The 23,234-nt window shown below is 41.6% G+C and overlaps 1 protein-coding gene across 2 annotated transcripts in view; it reads right to left on the bottom strand.

Annotated features, from left to right (window-relative positions):
• GMDS (GDP-mannose 4,6-dehydratase) overlaps nucleotides 1–23,234 on the bottom strand; it is a 453,328-nt gene that overhangs the window by 95,343 nt on the left and 334,751 nt on the right. The window contains exons 9-10 of one of the 2 annotated variants that reach the window (XM_053247716.1): nucleotides 17,524–17,620; nucleotides 15,890–17,366 (exon numbers count right to left, since the gene is read on the bottom strand). In XM_053247716.1, coding sequence (XP_053103691.1) covers nucleotides 17,310–17,366; nucleotides 17,524–17,620 — 154 coding nt within the window. In that variant the 3' untranslated portion in view covers nucleotides 15,890–17,309. Of the gene's footprint in view, nucleotides 1–15,889; nucleotides 17,367–17,523; nucleotides 17,621–23,234 lie in introns of those variants that run through there. The other variant, XM_053247715.1, reaches the window with a different exon arrangement.

The following is a 23,234-nucleotide window of genomic DNA, read 5'->3' as shown; positions in this document are numbered from 1 at the left end:
CAGCCTATGATTGGAGCGAATGGCATTTAGTGAATGGCCTTTGAGGTTACAATCAACTAGTGATTAGGATGTGCAGAATGTTTCCAGCTCGAAATGTTCCAAATAGAAACAGACTGTTTTGAGAGTTTTCAGCTCGAAACAGAATGCTCTTCAATTGAAGGGCATGTTCTGAGCTTGGGATGGAACGACCCCATTCTGTGTCAGAATGTTTCAAGTGTTCTGAGCACCATTTTGGAGGGCTGTTTCCCCCTTGCTGACTGGTTTTGGCACTGGCTTCCAATCGGCTTCCAATCTTCTTGCTTCTTGGTTGGCTTGTTAATGTACAAATCAAGTAGGTAGTCTTTTATGTTATGTCACACAGTACAAACAGTTTTAAATACCAGCTCAGTTAAATGAAAGTAGGTGTATTAGTGATTACTGTATGCAATATTAGTGATTACTGTATGCCAATTACTGAAATAATTGTCCACTTCTTCTGGCTGAAATTACATACATCTTACATACAAATTACATACATTCTGGCTGAAATTACATACATGAGCCAGCAGGGGTGATCGGTACCATCTGTGGGGGTGAATGCTCACTGTGATTTTTGAGGCGGCCTACAGCCCTAGAGATGGAAATAGGTGAAAGCATTGCAGCACATTCAGTTCCAGTGTGCTTTCATTGCCCTGACTACTGGGCCTGCAGTGGCCAAAGGTGCAATTGGCCACTGCCAGCCCAATGTGCAATTGTGTTTTAAAAGCCTTTAAAGGTTTTGGAACACAAAAACTACTATAACATCTAATTGATGTGGTCAGAGGAATGAAATGACAATTGGAAGGAATGTCCTCCAAAGATTGCTTCGTGGAGAGAGTACAACAATTTGAGAGATCTACTGAATTTGAGATGCTGTTATTAATCACACACTACAATGCATTTCTAAGAAAAAAACTCATAAGAGATCATAAACTTCTCTCTCTCTCCCTTTCTTACATACTCCCTTTCCGCCTCCTTCCCCTGTTTATTACATAGGCACTGGAGTTGTGGCCAGGTATTTTGCCTGTGCCATTTTAGCTATAGTTATGTGTCCTCAATCTTTATTGTTTTCAGTGCAAAGAGCACATTCTTCTCAGCAAAGTCTCAAGCCCGGTATTTCAGTCCTATAAACATACCCAGTGATAACTGATTGCCTTTTAAGTATCCTACTGCTAATAAAAATAGCTATAATCATAACTGTATGTATTGCATTATATGCATGACACCATTTTACTTACCTACTAAAAATAAAATATCCAAGACCTTGCACTTCCTAGTTACCATTAATTGTCACAGAAAGGTCCACATCTGGTCAGTGTCTCTAGGCCAGGATTCTGTTGTCTCTGCTGTTAATTTACCCCAAGAATGAGCAATGAAAGCAGTAGGCCCTGCTGCGCAGATGACAGAGCCTCTCTCCAGATTTGATATCTCTCCAGAGGCTCCAGAGCCTCTTTTCCAGATTTTTTTTTTAAAAAAACCTAAAGTTTAACAACTTGCTACATCCAGTTTTCCCGATTATAAGGGAAAAGGTAATAATGGTATGGGAAGCAAGATGCCACATTCAGAGGACAGGGCAGTTTTCACTTAGATCTGAGGAAGTAAGTGTATACCTTTTTGGGGCTGGGAGCTGTCAGTCAGAAGGGATCAGATAGCAGATTTAGAGAGACAGGCTGGTGTTCTCAGGAAGATCAATGAATATGTGGAGTTCACAGATGACACATGGCTGGTTTTAAAAGCTCAGGAATGACAGGAGTGGTGGGGGGGTGAGAAGTAGTATGGGTGGGAGGCAGGGTCAGCAGCGTGAGTGGCTGGAAAAATGTGGAAGTGAAGCAGGATGACACAAAGGGCAACAACTGGTTAACTGTACAGCACAGCCAAGGGTGATTATAGCAGTGGTATCTCCCAGGATTTGCAGTATTGGATGTCATTGCAGCAGGTTAGAAATGTAGAAACTGACGTAAGGGGAAAGTTATGAAGTGCATCAGTAGCTGCTTCTGTATATAAAGGAGGAAATATCAGCACAAAAGTCAAGTCTTTCAGTAACAAGGAAAGGTCAAAGGTATATATTGTTAAGCACTCCACACTTTCCTGAGTGGTGAGATGTTCCAGAAGCAGCACTCTGGGGTTTAGTTTCCTTTGGATGAGAGAACCTTTGGTGACTTTGTACTATTTGTTTTATTTACAAATATCAGGCAGCGCTTATTGGAAGCAAAAGACTCCTATAGCAGAAAGGAGTCCTGCATTTCCAAACTATACTCAAGGTAGCCACACCTAAATACACCAACTGTTTGAGGTGCAGCTCCAAGCTGTAGTAAGGTATCTATTTTAAGTTCTGCTGATACTGGCTGGGGGATGCGGGGGAGAAAAGAAAGGTGCAAATTGAAGCCATTGATACTGTAGCAAACAAAGAGAATTTTATTCTCTGGGCTTAGAAACAGTGGCCGACGTCTAAAGCAATGAACTGCATATGGAAGGATGTTGTGCTAGCACAAAGCTGTTGTACAAGTCTGGAGCTTGTGGTCCAGACTAGTGTTGTGCAGCTAAAAGCCTGTAATGTGCCTCGTTTCTTTTAATGGGAAGCTTATTTACCCACTAAAAAGGTTTTTGCACAAGAGTGCTATGGTACAATTCTGAAAATTCAATGTTTTTTCGGTATGACTAAACCATTCTTATGTGCTAGCACAACTTTGCTTGTTTCACATTCAGCTGGTTGCTCTGGATGTCAGCTCACACTATCATGCAGAGACAGAAGACAAACAGGGGAAAATTTAAAAGAAACGTTCCTACCACCTAATGGCACAGTGGAGAAGTAACTTGCCTAGGGAGCAAGAGGTTGCCGGTTTGAATCGCTGTTGGTATATAAGGCTGCATCGATATAGGAGGATGCTGAAAGGCATCATCTCACACTGTGCAGGAGATGGCAATGGTAAACCCCTCCTGTATTCTACCAAAAGAAAACCACATGGCTCTGTGGTCACCAGGAGTCGACACCGACTTGATGGTACAACTTATCTTAACCATGTAATTAAGGAGTGACAGCAAATTTAGATTAGTATATTATCAATACATAAAGCAAGATTTGCAGTGTTATGCACACTTAATTGGGAGTGTGTCCATTGAATGCATTGGGATTTGCTACTGAATAAACATTTTAATTTGTTTTATTTATTACATTTATATCCTGCTCTTCCTCTGAGGAGCTCGGAGCAGTATACATGGTTATTTTTTATCCTCACAACAACCCTGTGAGGTAAGTTACACTGAGAGATACATGACTGGCCCAGAGTCACCCAGTGAGTTTCATGGTTGAATGTGGATTTGAACTTGGGTCTTCTCAGTCCTAGTCCAACAGCACAGGAACAGGCTTGAAAGTTCACAGTAAAAGCAGAGAAAATTAGCTATCCTGAACATAATTATTTATTTTTTCCTGGTCCATCTCAGTAGATAACATATCCTTGAAAAATACTACCTTGACTTAAGTTTATTTATCTAATCAGTAGCTGAAAGGTCCATAACTTCTGAATTCTGAACTTCATTTTGACCATTATGGATTTCAGAAAATTGAAGGCTTGAAAAAAAGTTTCTCAACTCTGTCATGCTTGGTGTGTGTGTTTTCAATAATTTTTCAAGTTATTGCACTTGGTGCAAAAAAATGGAGGAATGCGAGGAAAGTGAGAAGCAAGAGAGGTCAGAAGCAGTGTACAAAGCCGGCAGTATTTTGCAGGAGAAATATACTTGGCAGAATCCAGCCTCGGATCAAACATCTGAAGATTCTTTCTATTGTCCAACTTATGAAGGTACTTTTATTTAATATTTATTTATTTATAAGCTGCTTTGGGAACTTTTGTTGAAAAGTTGCATATAAATATTCGTACTAGTAATTTTTCAGCCAAGTCCTAAATGCTGAACAACTGTATCCAGCGAGTACCCATTAATAGCTGCATGTCATCCTGGCTGGTACCTTCTCAGAGTGGAGTGCCACAGGGCTCTGTCTTGGGTAGGGATGTGCACAACTGGCTTGGGCAGCTGCCAGTGAGGCAGGGAGTGGTTCCCTTAAGAGCAGGTAAGGAGCTCCTTACCTGATTCTCTGCTGCTGCCCTGCAGCTTTTGTGGTGGCAGAACCCAAGCTCCAAAAGGCTGCATGGAGGCTGCAGGGAACAGTGCCGCAGTTGCATGCGGCCTTCTGGATGCCACTGCCAGAAAAGCGGCAGGGTGGTGGACAAGCAGGTAAGGAGCTCCTTACCTGATTTATAAGGGAACTGCTCCCCACCCCGCCAAGCTGGTTTGAACACCAGGGCCTGAGCCAGTTTGGCACTTCCATAACTTATGTGTCTTAGTGGACAGTAAGTTGAACAAGAGTAAGCAGTGTGATGCAACTGCTAAAAGAGCTAATGCAATCTTAGGCTGCATTAATAGTAGCTCATGAGAAGTAATAGTCCCAATCTATTCTGTTTCACTCACACCTGAAATACTGTTTCCAATTCTGGTCCCATCATTTAAAAAAAAAGAAAGGGAAAAAAAAGATGTTGATAAACCAGAATGAGTTCAGATAAGAGGAGGGCAACCAAGATGGAAAGGGCACTGGAAATCAAGACTTATAGAAGGAACTTGGTATGTTTAGCCTGGGAAATAAAAGATGTAAGGGAGACATTATAGCAGCTGTCACAGAGCAGGGGGAATGGATGTTCTCTGATGTTCCTTAGGGCAGGACTAAACTAGTGAGTTAAAATTACAAGGAAAAAGATTTAGGTTAGATATTAGGAGGAATTTCCTAAGCTGTTCGGTGGTGGAACAGTCTGCTTGTGCAGTGGTAGGCTCTGCTCCACTGGAGGTTTTCAAACAGAGAGATTGGACAGCCATCTGTAAGGGATGTTCAATTGTAGAAGTTTCCTGTACTGAGCAGGGAGTTGGCCTAGGAGATCTTCAAGATCCCTTCCAATTTTATGGTTTTACAAGGTGCTTATTTAGTAATTCAGACAAACCCAGCAGCAATACTATCAGCAGCACTAACATTACTACCTTTGAATCTTGGAGTTTTGCAGCAGTGTGAATTCTTTGTAACATTATATTATACTAGCTGGCCTGGGTGCAGAGCATCTGTGCCTCTAGTTCTCCCTCATTCTTGCCCCCTAGTTCTCAGTCCTCCTCCCTCCTCTTCCCCACTCGAATGTTTTTTCTCTCTGGCTGGCCACCTGGCAAGCGGCTTTTTCTGGCCACACGCTGCTTTCTCCCCCCTCCGGGTGCCGCTTTCTCCCCACTCCCAACTGCGGCTTTCTCTTTCTCACTTCCCTGCCAGGGCTTTCGCTTTCTCTCCCACCGCCACTTTCTCTCTCTGCCTGCCCATTCACTGGCCTTATGTTCCCCGCTAACGTCGCTTTCCTCTCCCCCTCCGCTCACTTGCAAAATCTCGCGAGAGCTGCCCCATGAATGGGATTAGTGATAGGTATGTCTAAGAGAATTATATATGTAGATAGATTATATATACTATCATTATATAAAATATAATTGTATTACATTGCTTGCACAACAATATTAATACAGCTTGCAACAATATTAAAACTGTATTTTAAAAAGCATGAAAATATTTCATAAGCAGCTTTTCTAATTTTCTTACAATTTCCACTTTTTTCAGTGGAATATAAATGTCAAAAATAAAACATGCAAACCCAAGACTCCCTTCCATTAATCTGCACACCCAATCCATGGGTGAAGTGTCCTTATATCTCCAAATTAAACCTACATTGAGAGATTCTGATGTTAAGAGCACATAATGCAAACAGTTGTCCCCATAACATGTAATTAAATAGGCTAAGTATTTTAATACTGTGCAGCAAAAATGTCTCTATAAATTACAACAGTAAATGACTAATGCTTAGCTATGGCAATATGAGAAGAGCTGAAACAGCAGAAAAACTATAACATTTTAATTCCACAGTACAGCCGTTCAGCTGAGAGCCATCATCACTGAAGGGTCACAGCTAAAAGAAAAGGAGAATTGTTACCTGCCAAGAAAACCATCCCTACACTGCCACTAATTTGCATATGCAAATCAGCTCGCAGGCACACACTTCCAAAATAGGCATGTTGACTATGTGAAGTTTGAAAAATTGTTTATTTCCAAATGGCTAGATAGTAACCCTAACTGAAGGTTAATGTTGAGTCTAAAAGTAAGTAATCATATAAATATTTTGGCTGGCACAGTAATTCAGTTCAGAGAGACAATAAAAGGTAATAATTTACTAAAGTGGTGATTTTCCGATGTGTTGACATAAACCTCTGGTTTGGAAAAAAGGAAGTATACCAGGATTTTCCCCTATAGATAAGAAAGAGTAGCCAGAAGACTTAAAATCATGAATGCAATGCTATTGGTCATGAAACAAAACAAAAGCAAGGGCTATTGCTGTTTCTATGGTAGGATGTAAAAATCCTCACGTGGGTTACAGATGAAGCAACAGGAAAATGGACCTTTGAGGAAGAGAAACTATATTTCTTACACAGCTGTTTGAACAACATTCATACTTGCAGCCCACTTGAGATATAAATGTAGGAAACAAGATATGTACACAAAAAATGTTTTTTTTGGGGGGGGGAGAACTGGATTTTGCGCTCCGTGTCACTATATTTTGAAAAGTCGTAACTCTTCGGAGTACAAACCGCCAAAAATGCTTTGGACTTCAGGAGAGCTGACTTTGGGGGAATATGATATGCCCTAAGGAGTTTTTAATGGAATGTTGTGAAGTCTGGGAAATATAGAGCTGAGTATTAAAAAACATTTTTTCCCTGAAGAAGAAGCTAACAACTGAAAGCTATTCTAGCGACTCCCAAAGAAGAAAAAGGGCAACTGAGGCCATGTGTGGTTAAGTAGGGATGTAGAGATTAATGTAAGCTATAAAGAGGAGATGTATTTTAAATAATACTCTCTCTCTCTCTCTCTCTCTCTCTCTCTCTCTCTCTCTCTCTCTGTACACACACACACACACGAAGGATCTGTATGCATAAGCCAGGTAGGGCTAAAAAGATCATTTCAGGGTGGGACAAAGAATTATTGACCTGTCATAAGTATTCCAACAACAACATGTCCTTTGTATACAAATGGGGGGACTGATTTATATCTTAAGGCAGTAGGGGTCCTGGGACAAGAAGCAAAGATGGGGTCCTGGGCTCCCCACCTTCTCCCCCCCCCGCCTCCCTGTCTTTACTACAGAAGAACTGTAAGGACATGGTGGAAAAGAAAACATTTTTGGCATGATCTTGTTCTTGCTCCTAAGCAAATAACATTGTACAGTCTCTATGCATGCAGACACTTTCACACACACACACATACGCGCACACGCGTGAATTCCTTTTGCTCAGAAACATTGTTCAAACCCATATGCCTACTACAATCACCTCAAGTGAAGAGTGAGCTGTCACCCAGCCAGCAGGTTCCCCTCCCTCAAGGGCCCAAGGACATTTGCCACTCCCCCTTGTTCAATTATAGTTATGTCACTGCAAGGCAGGCAGAATAAATAAACACCTTAAGCCTCTTAGAGATGCAAACACAATATTTTCTGGCATGATGAAGCATATATGTTAGGGATGTGAGGAACCAATTCTGTTTGAACCCGGTTCAAATAGAACTGGTCCAGTTCAACCGGTTTGGACTTGAACCAGAACCCCCTCCCTCCCAAAGGGGTGATGGTCAGATTTTGAGCCGATCTGGTCCCAGTTCTAATAGAACCGGTTGGGAATTGGTTCAGTGATTCCCCTTGTAAAGGGGAATCCAGTGAACCCTGCCTTCCTTAAAAAACACTCCTAATAGGGAGCAGCGATGGCATGGCTCCTCTGAAATCCGGACCAGGTGTGATACTCCACGGCACATGTGTGGAGGTTGGAACCAGGCTGTTCTGAAGCGCCAGGACCAGTTTGGAGGAGCCGTGCTGCCGCCACCAAGTTGCCCTTTCGCCATTCCCCATTAGGAGTATTTTTAAAGGAAGACAGGGTTCATCAATGGATTCCCCTTTACAAGAATTCTCCTTGAGCCAAATTGAACCAGTTCCACACTGGTTAGGCCCTTGGACTGAACTGAGGGTCTGTTAGACTGAACTGGGGCCCGGTTTGACCCATGGTCCGGTGGTCCAGTTAACCAAACCACTGGAATCCGTAGCATGCATAACCCTAATGTATGTTCCCTGCTAACTGGGCAAAGAGGCACCATCCCTTCAGTGACTGTTGCTTGTGTCTATCTTACGTTTCTTTTTAGATTGTGAACCTTTTGGCGACAGGGATCCATCTTTCTTTCTTTCTTTCTTTCTTTCTTTCTTTCTTTCTTTCTTTCTTTCTCTATCTATCTATCTATCTATCTATCTATCTATCTATCTATCTATGTAAACTGCTTTGGAAACTATATACTTATATAGCAGTATATAAGTATTTGTACTACTACTATTACTACTACTACAACAACTACAACTAGTAGTAGTAGTTGTGCTAGGGATGTATAAAACGTTTTGCCATCAAAACATTTCAACTTGAAATGAGCCATTTCAAGTGTTTTGAGCTCGGGACAAAATACCCTTTAAATAAAGGGCATGCTTTGAGCTCAGAACAAAACAACCCCATTTTGATTAGAAATGTTTCGACGTTTCAAGCATCATTTTGGAAGCCTGTTTTTCCCTTGCTGGTTGGTTTTCTGGCGTGGGCTTGCGATCCTATGGGGGTTTGGGGAAAAGGTTAAAATTTGTTAAAAATCCCCTGCTTGCCCATTTCTTTTGTGGATTGGGTGGTAGGTAGCACCCAACATGCCCTACCACCTAGTACCCACCCATGCCCTACCACACTTTGGTGTGGTCTATGAGCTACCCATGGGGAACAATGGGATGTTTCGAGTTTCCCCATTGTTCTCTATGGCCAAAACACTTAAAACGTTTCTAGTTTTGTTCTGCTAAAACAGTTGGATCAACCGCTGTTTCAACGATTCATTTCGTCTGTATTTTGTTTTGAGCTTGAAACAAAATGCAAAATCTGTTTTGTGCACATCCCTAAGTAGTACATAACCTACACACGTTTCAAGATGCTACAGTACTCTTACAGTGAGCAAACACAACCACTCTGAGGTGGTGAAGCTCCTGCAAGGTGATAATTTTTGGCATTCTGACTGCTTGTCCAAAAGCCGCATTACTTCCCAGAAAGCTTTGGCAATATGGCTCAAACTCAGATGTGGTATACTGTCTCAATACATGGTTAAACCACCAGTCAATGTGCAAAAAATAAAACCATCTTGCGTTACCTTTATCATTTAAAATACCACTATACAATCAGAATTGACTGTAAGCAGCATATGAAGAAAGAAAATTGTGCTATGCAATAATAAAATGTTGCAACAGAAAAAGAAGAATTTGATAACATGTCTAAATTATGTAAATAAAGTTAATGTACATTTTTCCTTATTGTGCATAATTTCTTATTTATGGAAAGCAGCAGGGAGCTGTATGGCACTGAAACTCTTATTTAGCCATTCTCCTGGCTTCTCAGATTTCATAGGGAATTGCCTATATTTTAAGCACAAGTCTTAGCTATGGTAAGGGCTATAAAGTTGCTATTTTCCAAATTCTCCACAAGCTTTATCCTACACCCACTTCTCACTCTATGGCATCACTACAAACTTACAACCCTGTTCTTTGTAGGAGTCTGGTTCCTCATCTGGTTAATATAAATTCAAATGGATCATATGAATTGATCTCCAGTAATTCTGAAGGCAACAGAGTCTCTTAACCAGAATGTCTGCACATCATGATTTCTTTCCTCTACTGAGTCACACTTTCCCTATGCAATGATGTAACCTGTGGTCTGACTAGAGGGAAGAAGTTGGGGAGAGTTTAGAGGAAGGATGAGGCTAATCATAGAGGCACCAGGGGAACAAATATAAAAGACAACCTGTATACACACATTAAGCCCCTCTCTGAGTTGGGAACTAGCAGCCTACCCTGCTTTTTCCTCTTCCCTTTTGCATTCCCCACCCCCACCCGCTTAATGCTCACTTCACTCACAAATAATGCTTATCCCCTTCCCCTCCACATTCATCTTTTTGCTTCCCTCTTTATTCTGCATCATGTGTTTAAAGCACCATGCCTCCTTTGAATCTCTGTAATGGAAGAGGTTGAATAAAAGATGCCACAAATAAGACTTTTGACTCATGACAGAGTGATCAGATGAAATGCTAAGACGGGAAGGCATAGCTAGAATGTATATTCAAAGTGGGGATCTAGCCAACATCTTATTTTATAAAAGCAGCTATACCTGACAAATTGTAGCTATCTTCAGATGGTCATGGGTCAGATTTAACATAGATAAGAAGTTCATTTAACAAGAAGTCTTCGGTTGAGCAACAAGGCAATTCAGATGAGACATTTGCTATCCAGGTGTATATTATCTATATAAAAACATTTTAGCTGAACAGGCCACAGACAATGGGTGGTTTGGTTAGAGACAAACATTTCTTTCAAGTTCAAGTCTTCAGAAATGGGTTTGAAAGAAGGATTTAAAGGAAAGAACAGAGGTGACTGTACATAGATGTAACAGAAGCTATAATCGATATCAAGGGATCAAGGGTGGAGAAGGAGGCCTTTGGATGGGTGAGGGTAATGGAACTGAAGAACAGAAGGTCATGGGTAGAGTAAAGAGATGTGAAGACAAGGCTATGGAGGACTTTGAAGGTATGGATGAGGAGTTTGTGCTGAGTTCTGGAAATAAGAGGAAACCCATGTAGGAATTATAGGTGGAAACTGACCTGTAAGTCCAAATGGATCCTTAAACATAGCAGAGATTGCTGGCTTCTGACCCTCTTTTATGTCTGCAGCAATGATCTTATCATACAGTCCTCTGGATTACTACTCCAGAGTAGATTGTACTGTTAATAAGAGGGGAGTAATGGAAAGGAGGGGAGGCAGTAATGGGCTGGATGAGGGATAACAAACTGAGGTTGAATCCAAATAAGATGGAGGTACTTATTCTGTGGGGTTGGAACACTGGAGATGATTTTGATCTGCGTGTTCTGGATGGGGTCATGCTCCCTCAGAAGAATCAGGTACATAGTCTGGGGGTGCTTCTGGATCCAAACCTCTCCCTGGTGTCCCAGGTTGAGGTGGTGGCCAGAGGTGCTTTTTATCGGCTTTGGCTGATATGCGATCTTCTGCGTCTGTTCTTTGAGATGTACAACTTCAGAATGGTGGTACATATGCTGGTAACATCTAGGCTAGATTATCACAATGCGCTCTATGTGGGGTTGCCTTTGTACATAGTCCGGAAACTGCAGCTGGTCCAGAATGCAGCAGCCAGGTTAGTCTCTGGGACATCTAGGAGAGACCATATTACTCTTGTGTTGAAACAACTACACTGGCTGCCAATTCATTTCCGGGCAAAATACAAGGTGCTGGTTATTACCTATAAAGCCCTAAACAGCTTAGGCCCCAGGTATTTAAGAGAACGTCTTTTTTGCCATGAGCCCAACTCGTCTGGCGGCTACTTGGGAATGGGCCTTCTCTGTTGCTGCCCCTAGACTTTGGAATGTGCTCCCTGTTGAAATAAGAGCCTCCCCATCTCTGGCAACATTTAAAAAGGCACTGAAGACACATTTATTCTCTCAGGCTTTTATTTAGATTTATAGTTTTAATATTTTTAATACTAGGTTTTAAATGTTTTCAATGTTTTAAAAGATTTTAATTATTAATTGATTTAATGTTTTAAATGATTTTAATTACAAACCACCCAGAGATGCAAGTTTTGGCGGTACAGCAATATTTTAAATGAACGAATGAATGAATAAATAAATAAATTTCTCATAAGAGATTTTAAAAGCTTCTGCCACATCTTGACGACTCACTTTTTCTACTTACTCACTGAATTAAGTATTATATTTCTGATCCTGGCAAATCCTGCATCATTTTCAAACTTTGGAAAAGAACAATGTGAGTGAGGTTCTCAGTTTCTTTATGGATATTCATCTTGCATTTGGCATTACTAGGATCAGTCAAGCTTTTGTGCCCCTACTTACCCAGTAGAGGCAGGGTAGTGTGAACACTGAGAAAGTACCAGTCGCAAAATAATGAAGGAAGAGTTTCAAGTCTGTGAGCAAAATTGAAAGAAAAGAAAGAAAAAAGAGCAGTGTTTCAAACTGAGGAAACTGAATAAGAAAAAGAGAGAAGTGTATGGGTAATAGGAAAGACCTGAGATCTAATATTGTACTTGACAGATTCTGTGGGTCTAAACAGATGAGCCATTTACTGTGTTTAGCAGGTTGAACCAATCTACAATCAAATGTATAAAGAGCTCTTTCACTACATAATCCCGAACTCTAGTTATAATTGGAAGGATATGTTTCCACTCATGTATGCCATAGTTTGTGTCACTTTGGCAAAGCCAGCCAATGGTCAACTCTATCAGCCAAGAAAGAGTGTTTCAGAAACAAGAGGAAAATACATATTTTTTCTGAAGCTCCACATATTCACAAAATAATCCAGGCCTCTCACATAAGCAAAGTTCCATCACTTCATTTATTTCTTATCCTATTTCACCCAAAGTAATTCATAATGTTTTAGAGAAAATCCCGAAACTTTGCAAAATATATAAAACTCAGTATTTAATTAACAGAACTGCTCTGGGCTGATGTTAGATATTACTATGCAACTTGCCAAGAATCTGAAAACTGTCTTGCTGGACAAGAACAAAAGTCTACCTAGTCTAGCATTATGTTTCCAGCAGTGGCCAACCAGATACTTGTGGAAGCTCACAGGACAGGCATGAAATGGCGGTGATAGCCTTTTCTCAGCAACTGACAGCATCATCCAAAAACTCAACAGTTTCTACGGTATGTAGGTCTCAAGACAGTTATGGTTTATGGTTCAGAACTAGAATCCTGAGTGGTTCTCAGAAGAGAATTCTAAACCAGCACATCCCTATTCAATGTGAATCCTTAAAGCTCCATTCATGGTTACAACTCCAGAGAGCAGCAGAAGTCCTGCCCCAGAGTCGCCACTCACCCTTTCTCTCTAGCCATTCATGGCTATGGCTCCAGTTATGGCTCCATTTGTCTGAATGGGGGAAATGCAGTAACTATGTTGGCGAACACTTCTGTAAGCAGCAACCTCAGGCGATCTAGGTTGCTGCTCACAGAAGCACTGGCCATCACGGTTACATGCTTCCCCCTTCAGACAAATGGAGCTGTAACACTGAGCAGCAGGCTGGAGGGGGTGAGTGACAGCTTTGGAGCAGGACTTCCTCCCTGTTTTCCGAGCTGTAGCCATGAGCACTGCTGCACTCTGTAATGTCTGAAGAGGGCTAGTGTGTCACTCATTGTGTCACCTCCAGGAAGACCCTGAATATATTTTCAAAAAGCAGCCCTCTCTTCAGCACAGCACATTAATTATGTCTTGGGATTCCAAAGGTATGAAGATTCAGTTAGAGAAGTTGTGGTTGTCCTTAATCTGTGTTTGGAGTAGGTGATAGGGGTGTGCATGGAACTGCGGAGCTGCGGTCCGGCACTGGGGTGGGGGTTCCTTTAAGGCGCGGGGGTGGTGGGTTTACTTACCCCTCTGGCCGCTTCCCCCCCTCCGGTGCCCGTATTTCTTTGAGTAATTTCTCTGAGTATTTCTTTGAGCGCCCCTTCTCCGGCGCTCTGCCGCTGCAGCAATTCTTTTAGTAATGGGGCGGCAGGATACCTCCCTGCCGCCCCTTCCCCTGCTTGCGTGCAGTGCAAAAGCCTTTAAGAAGCCTTTTGTGTGTGTGCGCACACACACACGTATTTTCTTGAGTAAACGGAGCACAAAAGGCTTCTAAAAGCCTTTTGCAGCAAAGTGAAAGAAGGCGTGGCAGGGAGATATCCTGCCACTCCGTTTACTCAAGAAAATACGTGTGCGCATGCAAGCGGGGGAAGGGGTGGCAGGGAGGTATCCTGCTGCCCCATTACTAAAAGAATTGCTGCAGCAGCAGAGCGCCGGAGAAGGGGCGCTCAAAGAAATACTCAGAGAAATTACTAAAAGAAATACGGGCACTGGAGGGGGGAAAGCAGTGAGTGGGAGGGGTAAGTAAACTCTCCCCCACCCTTAAGGGGACCCCCCACCCCAAACCATCCGAATCTGAACTGCCCATGTCCGGACTGGTCTGGAGGCCTGTAGAATGGCCTCTGGACCGGTCCGGGCACATCACTAGTAGGTGATGGGCTAGATAAAATGTGAAGAAGCTGAAACTAAATCTAGACAAAAGAAACATGCTCTTGGTTATGAGGTCCACTGATCTGGGACTGAGTTGTTTGTGAGCTCTGGAAAGGGTTGCACTCCCCTTGAAGGAGAGGGTTTGCAGCTTGGGAGTGCTCCTGGATCCAGCCTTATTCCTGGATGTCCAGCTGTCAGCTGTAGCCAGGGGTATGTTTGCCCTGCTTGGCTGGCACCTCAGCTTAGCCCATTTACGATTCAGAGGGATCTGGCTATGGTTGTCCACACTCTTGTTACTTCTTATCTTGACTATTGCAATATGCTCTATGCAGGGCTGTCATTGAGAGCTCTTTGAACAATCCCTCTGGTACAGAATACAGAGTCCTGGGAAATTTGGGATGCTTTTATCACCACATCAAGCCACTACTGTACCGGTGCACTGGTCACCAGCGCATTTCGGGGCACCATTTAAAGTGCAGTTTTTGATTTTTTAAAGCCCTTTAAGGCCAAGTCACCTGAAGGACTGTCTTTTCTCACTTGAGAGAAGTGAGCTGACCTTGAATCTGCCCATCCTATAAGATCTTGCTTTCTTACACTTTACTGGGGTGAATCCATGAACAAGCTTTCTTGGTGGTAGCCCCCTTTCTCTGGAACTCCTTGCCACCCAATTTTTGGGTGGCACTTTCCCTGGCAATTAAATAAAGAATCTGACAATATTTCTATTTCAGTTAGCCTTCCCCAACAGCCTCTGAGGGATGGTTTTTATTGGTTTTCCCCTATCTGCTTTTCTACTGAATTATTGTTGTAGTATAATTTTTTTTATGATTGCTGTTGCTTTTCTGCTTTTATTGTCTTTTTATTGTTGCATTCTTTTAATTCTTGTTAGCATCCTTGAGTCTGTAGAAAAAGGCAGAATATAATTTTTTAAATAAATAAAATGACGGCTGTCAGGACAGAGTGTTGCAACCTTTTCATTCGCTGGGCTTGGTGAAAAGTTCTACGTGCTATTGCTGTAACTGAGAAGCATGCATCCTTGATCCTAAAACAATGTTAATATAACAGATGTGCCTGATCACAATTTCTTATGTTATAGGGACATAGGAACATAGGAAGCTGTCATACACTGAGTCAGACTATTGGTCCATCTAGCTCAATATTGTCCACACAGACTGGCAGCGGCTTCTGCAAGGTTGCAGGCAGGAATCTCTCTCAGCCCTATCTTGGAGATGCCAGGGAGGGAATTTGAAACCTTCTGCTCTTCCCAATGTGGCTCCATCCCCTAAGGGGAATATCTTATGGTGCTCACATTTTAAGTCTCCCATTCATACTAACCAGGGCAGACCCTGCTTAACTAAGGGGACAAGTCATGCTTGCTACCACAAGACCAGATCCTCCTCAATGTACTCACATTGAGCTTTTCTGAGGGAAAAAAAAAAACCAAACAGAGATTTAGAAAACATCAAAGAACAAACTTAACAAGAACACTTGATCATAGGAAACTCTTCTAGCCTTCACAAATGCGGATCTTCAGGAACTGTGCATACTGTTTATTTTATTTGCAGACTTTGCATCAATAATTGTTGACAAATCATGTCTAAATACCAAGCAAAGTGGTGTAATGGAATAGCAGTCTATCAAGTACATTGAAGGTTTGCAAGTCACAGGTTCCCTCTAGTACCATGTGAAATGATCACTGTCTAAAAATACCAGGCTGTCCCACTACCCAGCATGACTGTACTCAACAGACCGAGGTGGTGTTTCAGTGACCATGAAAATAAATGGTTATATTATCCAATGGCTAAAGTCAGTAAGCACATTAGTGGTTAGGATAGGATAGGATACACACTTATCATGAAAGTGCCTCATTAGTCAACATTAGTCAATAGGGAACTGATCTTATTCATCTTAATATCTAATGGACCTCAATGGAAATACAGTGAATGGACTACTATTGCCAAGTACATGTTTTGTTTTCTTTGAGACAGGGCCATATAAACACCTGTGTTCTTTAAACTATGTGCCAGCTTTAGAACTACCTCCACATTTAAAATGATGGATTAGAAGCACACTGGTCAAATTATGATAATTCATTTTATGTGAACACATGAACGGAAATATGGATTATCAGTGATTTTCTGTTAATTTTCAAGTACACTGATGAAAATTAAAATTAAATGTTATGGCCTATTTTTATATTCTTTCTTTCTCCTTGTTTTCCTATGCCTAGAGGTATTAAAACCACACACTGTCTACATATATAGTATTACAGAAATATGGTTATCAAGGGCATTAGTTTTGGCTAAATGCCTTACACTACAAAAATGGATTTTTTTTGTAAAAATGGAAAGTTAAGGATACTCCTGAGGTAGAACAATGGATTTCTGATTCATTGCTTTTGGCAGCTTATGAAAGAATCATTTAATTTAAAAGGGGAGCTCATGACAAGTTCTAGGTAATTTGAAAACCAGTCTTGGAATTGTATGCCTTGTAACAGATATTTTTGTAGAAAGTTGTTGTGGCGGAGTCTCTGACTACAGTCTTGTTTGTTTGTTTGTTTTGTTCTTTTTGGTTTGTGCTTGTTTAAAGGAGAGAAGGATTTGGATAGGAAAGAGGGAGGTAATTTTGTGCTACATCAAGTACAGAGGGGGAAATTTTTATTAAGTTGAAAGATGAAATAATGTCATAGTTTCTTTGTCATAATGTATTTTGTTAAAAATGTTCTATATATCTATATCTATATATTCCACCCCGCCGCCACCACATTCCAGACAGGGTTTGGAAATGATGTCAACATTATTTCATCTTTCAGCATAATAAAAATTTATAATAAAAATTATCTTATCTATTTATTAAAAATATTTTTATTATCTTTCAGCATTATCTATCTATCTATCTATCTATCTATCTATCTATCTATCTATCTATCTATCTATCTATGTCTGTCTGTCTATCTATGAAAATGACTATTCTTAAAAACAAACATATTAAACATATAATACATCATCTCTTTGTTATATATCCACCTTTTCATAAATCACTTATTTCTCCAGTAACAATTTAGAAGGAAAACCCTGTTCACATCAAAACAATCAGAGCATCAACTATTCAGTAATCTTGACTGCTGTGTTTCCTCCCTGTTTGTTTGCTTGCTTCAGATGATTTCTAGGAGTAAGTGGTTAGGAGACTATTTAGAAAGACTGAAAACTGGCAACAAGATTGCAATTAGAACCCTCTTGCAAACAGCTGCCCAAACGCAACAATTTGGTGACAGAATGCCTGGATTGTTCATTTGTAAAGCTGTGAAAATGCCTTTGCTTACCACTTCAGTTGGCCTGTAGTATTTGTGATTAACTCTCACATGGATCATGCCAGTTTCTTTGCATCGGCCAACTTCATTTTCATTCTTGCCTTCCCACCTGTAAAGACAACAAACATTTAATCACACCATAATGACTTTACTGCTCTGATCATAGGAGCATTTGGCTTTTTGGTTCTTGGACAAAGCTGATGTCAGTTCTCTCTCTAAACTCATCAGCCAGAGGACCAAAGGCAGAAGTCTGACCAGACTGAAAGCACAATAAAAAAACTTATTTTGTATTTTAATATTGTGTCTGAATTGCAGCATTTGTCAGATCTATGAAACATCATCACCAATTACAAGAAATATTTGATTATTATTATTATTATTATTATTATTTACATTTTATATCCCACTCTTCCTCTAAGGAGCCCAGAGCGGTGTACAACATACTTAAGTTTCTCCTCACAACAACCCTGTGAAGTAGGTTAGGCTGAGAGAGAAGTGACTGGCCCAGAGTCATCCAGCTAGCAGGGAGGCTTCACACAATCAGCTGGAAAGTAAGTAGAATATTTCCGGGAAGATAGCATTGTTTGAACCTGCCAAAGTCTGGTTCCTGAGTCCTCTGCCTGACTTCCTTTACCAAGATTTGAAGTTGGGCAGAAAATGTAAGATAGAGTGCTTGGGAATCAGACTTTGGTGAGTTTGTATGAGATGCCCGCTGGAAGCTCACACTCCCCAGGAACCTCCAGTTCCCTTCTATTTACTTACAAATGGATTGTGTGAAACCACCTAGAGTAATAATATTTTGTTATTATGTGTGTGTGTGTGTGTGTGTGTGCACGCGCGTGCAGATATTGGATGCATCTGATGAAGTAGGCACCAGTTCACAAAAGATTATGCCACAATACATCTGTTAATCTAGTATCAAAAGGATCTGTTTATTACCCACACCCTGCTACAGACAATTAGAGCTACCTCTCTGGAGTTTGTGCTTGAAAGATATGGCACATGCAACAAAGAATATCTTAGGAATAACAGAATATTTTTGGTTACATAGAAAATACTATTCTACACACCCACAAACAAGAAACAAAATGCCTGAAGAAATCTTCATGATTTTCATTTATCATTTGACAGGAAGTCAACAAAGCCATTACTCAACCTTTTAAAAATTAATTCTTCCATCCCTTGAAATCTAGTGAAAAAGAACACTTAGGTTGAAGTCTAAGTGGCTGAAATATACTTGAAATACACTGGTTGAAATACACTTAATAAGAAAAAAGCAGCACTGTTTTCTAGTGATTTCTGTGCAGCACAATCCTATACATGTTTACTCAGAAGAACCCCACCCCCCCAAATAAACATGCATAGGATTGTGATGTACAGAAATAACTTTGAAAATCCGACTGAAGAGCAGACATCTCACTAGTCACATTCGAACATACAGTAATGCTAAACCAGAGGTAAACGTGCCAGAGGTTTGAGTAAGTGATTGTCTGAATATATGAAGCCATTGGTTTGTCAACTAACCATGGCTATGTTTTCATTTCCAAACTTGAATTTGAACCCTTGGTTGGTAGTGAGTTTTGCTGCTGAAACCTGAGGTTCAAAGGCACCGTTGTCTTGTCCAAATTCTGCTGTTGCTATAATCCAGGTTTTGTGCACAAGCTCCTGCTGCAACCATAGAGAGGTTGATTTGGAGTAATCCAGAAACACATCAGTTCTACGTTGGCATCCAAAGGGTGGAGACTGCCCAAATATTTTGACAGGATGCTTTCCCATTGGTGGGGGACTGGGAGCAGGGCCATAGAAAGGGGGTCAATCACCCAGGTGCTGCAAGTGGCTCTTCCCTCCATGGACTGTAGTTGAGTTTCTGCCCAACACAAAAGGGATAGATTTGCCCAGTGCTTCAACTGCTTACTTGCTAATTGTAGGTGGGGGTGGGGAATACCAGAGAGAAGCTGGGCAAGTCTTGTGATTGGTTGATTACCCATAGCGGGCAAGGGCCAAAAGCACTGTGCAAGCAAAAGCAAAGCAAGCAAATGTTTTGATGTATACAAATACAAAGAATATTTATATACTGCTTTTCAACAAAAGTTCCCAAAGCACTTTACATAGATAGATAGAAATAAAATGGCTCCCTGTCCCCAAAGGGCTCACAATCTAAAAAAGAATCATAAGATAGATACCAGCAACAGTCACTGGAGGTATGCTGTGCTGGGGTTGGATAGGCCCCAGCACAGGGGACTAACTGTGCAAAGGGGACAAAGGTGCTGTTACCGCCTAGTTCCCCATAGGGTATGAGGTGTGGTTTGTGCCCCAACCAAAGGGGAGGAACTGGGGAAGTGCTGCAACAGGGCAATTACACATTGTAGAAAGTTCATTCATTCATTCATTCAATTTCTATGCCACTCTTCCAAAAATGGCTCAATCCATGGAGTATGGCGGTATCTAACATCCAAAGGGGAGAAACTGGGTAACAGTTGGAAACTTCCCATTCCCTCATTGGGGTTGTGGGAGCGGAAGCATTCAGAGAGGATACACTTGCCAAGAGCTGCCAGTGTTTGCTTTCCAAAAGGGGGAGGGGAATGTTCAGGTTCCTCAAATGTTTTCTCACACATTGCGGCGGGGGGGGGAAGTACTCAATAAAAAGGGGGTGAACTGGGTAACATTGTGACAGGTTCAGCGTGATGTTCCTGTCAAGGCATGGTCATGTGCACACACGCTGCCCCAATACTGCCACCCAGAGCAAAACTCATTCTGTGCATGCAAGGGAACAAGTTGAGGGAATGCTTGTGCAGTCTATTTTCAACCAGTACAACTTGGAAGAGACGCCCAGTCCTCTCTACCCAGGGAGGGAGGAAGTGGGCCCCAAGTCCCTTCTTCTCCAAATGGAGAAGACAGTTTTTCTTTCCCAAGGGAGATTAAAAGTGGACTCCCACAAGGGGAATGCAGGGATCCTCACAGCTAGAAGTGAGAAGCCATTTTCCTGGCTGATTAAGCCCAACGTGGCAAGCAGATTCCCCCTAGGGAGAGTCCACTTGCTGGTTGTAGGCTCCCATCCAATGGCAGGTATGGCCTAGCACTGCAATCGCTACTGAGAGGATTCCTCCATGACAGCCCTTTTAAATGCAGCAACCACAAACCACATGCAGAAATCCCCCCCTCTCTTCGACTGCATAAAATGCAGGTCACTCCTCCTGATCAAAGGTGGCAGTCACATGGCAGTAACAGTTCCCAAAAACACTAGCTGCAATTAATCGGCCTGAGACCCATCCTAGGTTCCAGGAGCAGCTGCGTGGAAATGACACGACATCACTTTTTCTGGTGGACCATCCCTTTTCCCACCCACCCAGCCAACAACCCACCACCCCTTTCCCCAATTTCCCAGTTTCTGTTCAGCGCCCCTCCCCCAAGACCCCATTGCCATTTGCAAGTGCCCCTTGCCATCTCGGGGTATCAATAATTGCGCTTGTGCATGACTGTGTAGTTTGAGAGTTCTTGCAATGTCAGTGGTGTGAGGAAAGGGTTAAAATGTCTTTGCCCTGCCCTTGGTGGTGATCAATGCCGAAAAGGTATGATTGCACTAAACAAGCCCCCTCTAACATCACAGCCAATGGTTGCAGCTCTACTGACAGCCTTGCCCACAGTCTGGTGACACCAGTGGAGCGGAGCTTGCTGGGATGCAGCCTGGGTGAACTAGGAAGAGAGATGGGTTCCTCTGTCCAGAATCTGGAGGTTGCCAAACCACAGTTGATCCATCGTCTGCTGCATGATTTCCGGCTTCACAGATTAATCACAGCTTCATCTACTCGAGATTTGGTGCTATGTTCAAAATGTGTTCTGCTCTTTTCTATCTTCATTGCTAACTTTGCCTCCCCTCGCCCACCCCCATCATACTCTGGCTATTTTTAAACAAACTCTCTCTCTTTTTTTTTAAACAACTTTGTAGCATGGCACCTTGGGTTTGTACACTATTATGTAATTAAATACTTCCTCAATGCCACATGCTGGACTTTGAAAGGGGGAAATTTTGACTTTGTGTACCGGACTAGCATATGGTCTGTTCACTCAATCACTCTTGCGTATAGCGTGCTCTTTTTAAAATGCTGAAACGGAACTAAGGAGGTGAGTGGCCCTCACTTTCACAGGGTGAATTACAACCAGAGTGAGCAAATGGTGCACATATGTTTGCGTAAGGCTGGAATCTTTTCTCCCAGGCTTAAACTCAGAGAATCCTATGTAGATTTTGTCTCGCAGAGCACTTCTTGGAACATCAAACATTCTCACCCTCAACCATATGCTATGCAGGCCCACCAGTTAGGACAATGATATGGGAAGTGGGGTTAGATTTTGTTTGTCTGAAGATTCCCCCCATCCTCATATCACTTTTCAGAGTATTTTAAAAATGACTGACTAAAAACTTACTATATCATATGTTTCCATAATTCATAACATTCCAGAAAAAAGAAAAAAAGGAAACTATGGAGAAAGACCCAGCCCCCTTTCTTGCATAAAGGGAGGGGATGTCTAGTGCAGGAATCCCTCCTCACATACACATAGTATCCAACAACTGATCTTGCTTTGGAACTTCCTCATTAGGTATAATAGCTGAAGTATGAAAGACCAATCACAACATCATTTCAATTCCCTAGTAGCTGTTTTGTAGATTCTAGGAGAAGGGAATAAGGAAAGCCTTTTGTTGATACATAGGAACTGTAAAATGTGCCTGAGTTCATTTCTGATAGTTTAGAAGTGGTTGGGATCATGCCCCAAGCTTTCGGAAGAACTGCTATACGCTTAACCCTCATCCTTAAACTAAAACTAGAAAAATGGGCAGATGGAAGCTGTAGCTCAAATGCAACAGGAATAAGGAAAGTGTGGTTAGTCCTGGCTAGAAAAGATATTATCTTTTTAACAGAACAGCTATCTTTTGCTTACAGTTACTGAATGTAGGGATACTTAGAATTATTTAGGTGTAATAATGAAAATCTCTTTCAAGAATTAATTAAGAGAAGTGGATAACAACATACTCTGCAGCTATTTTCATATTCTTTGAATATACTATAAGGCTCGAAATTGTGGGACGTTACGTTTTGTCTATTCTTCTGCTCAGAGTATGCTGACAGAACATAAGGATCCTCTCTACAGGAGTCCTGATCTACAGCAGAGATAACAGGAACTCAGATTACACAAAAAGCAGGATAAAAGCCATACAGGAGAAAATTAGAACATTTATGGAAAAGATAGGATATGCTTGTCTACAAGACAGACCCATTCATGGAAAATCAAGTCTATTGTATTAACATTAAAACAAAGTTTTAATGCTTTAAAGCAAGATGAATGCAAAATATACTGTATATACATTGTAAATGATATTTAAGACTACAAACATTTATTCCAGATCTGTCTCATAAATTCCTAAGAGGCTGCTTCTAAGAGACTGAACATAATGGTTTAGGACTGCCAGAGGCATAACAAGTTTGGAGCAGACCCTGGGACAAACAGTGAAAATGGGCTGGCTTTCTTCTTCAGAGATATACGAGAGAGAGAGAGAGAGAGAGAGAGAGAGAGAGAGAGAGAGAGAGAGAGCAAACAAACAGCAAGTTGTCACCCAGCTAGTGCCCCCCCCCATTCAGGGGCTAAGGCACATTTGTCCCCCTTATTCAACTGTAGCTACGCTCTTGATGGCTGCTCTTTTTGCTGCCTAGATTTCAAAAGCCAGATAG

This window comes from Hemicordylus capensis, chromosome 4, assembly GCF_027244095.1.
Source record: "Hemicordylus capensis ecotype Gifberg chromosome 4, rHemCap1.1.pri, whole genome shotgun sequence".
Lineage (NCBI taxonomy): Eukaryota > Metazoa > Chordata > Lepidosauria > Squamata > Cordylidae > Hemicordylus > Hemicordylus capensis.
The sequence above is the reverse complement of the archived record's forward strand: the minus strand, read 5'-3'. Positions and strand labels throughout refer to the sequence as shown.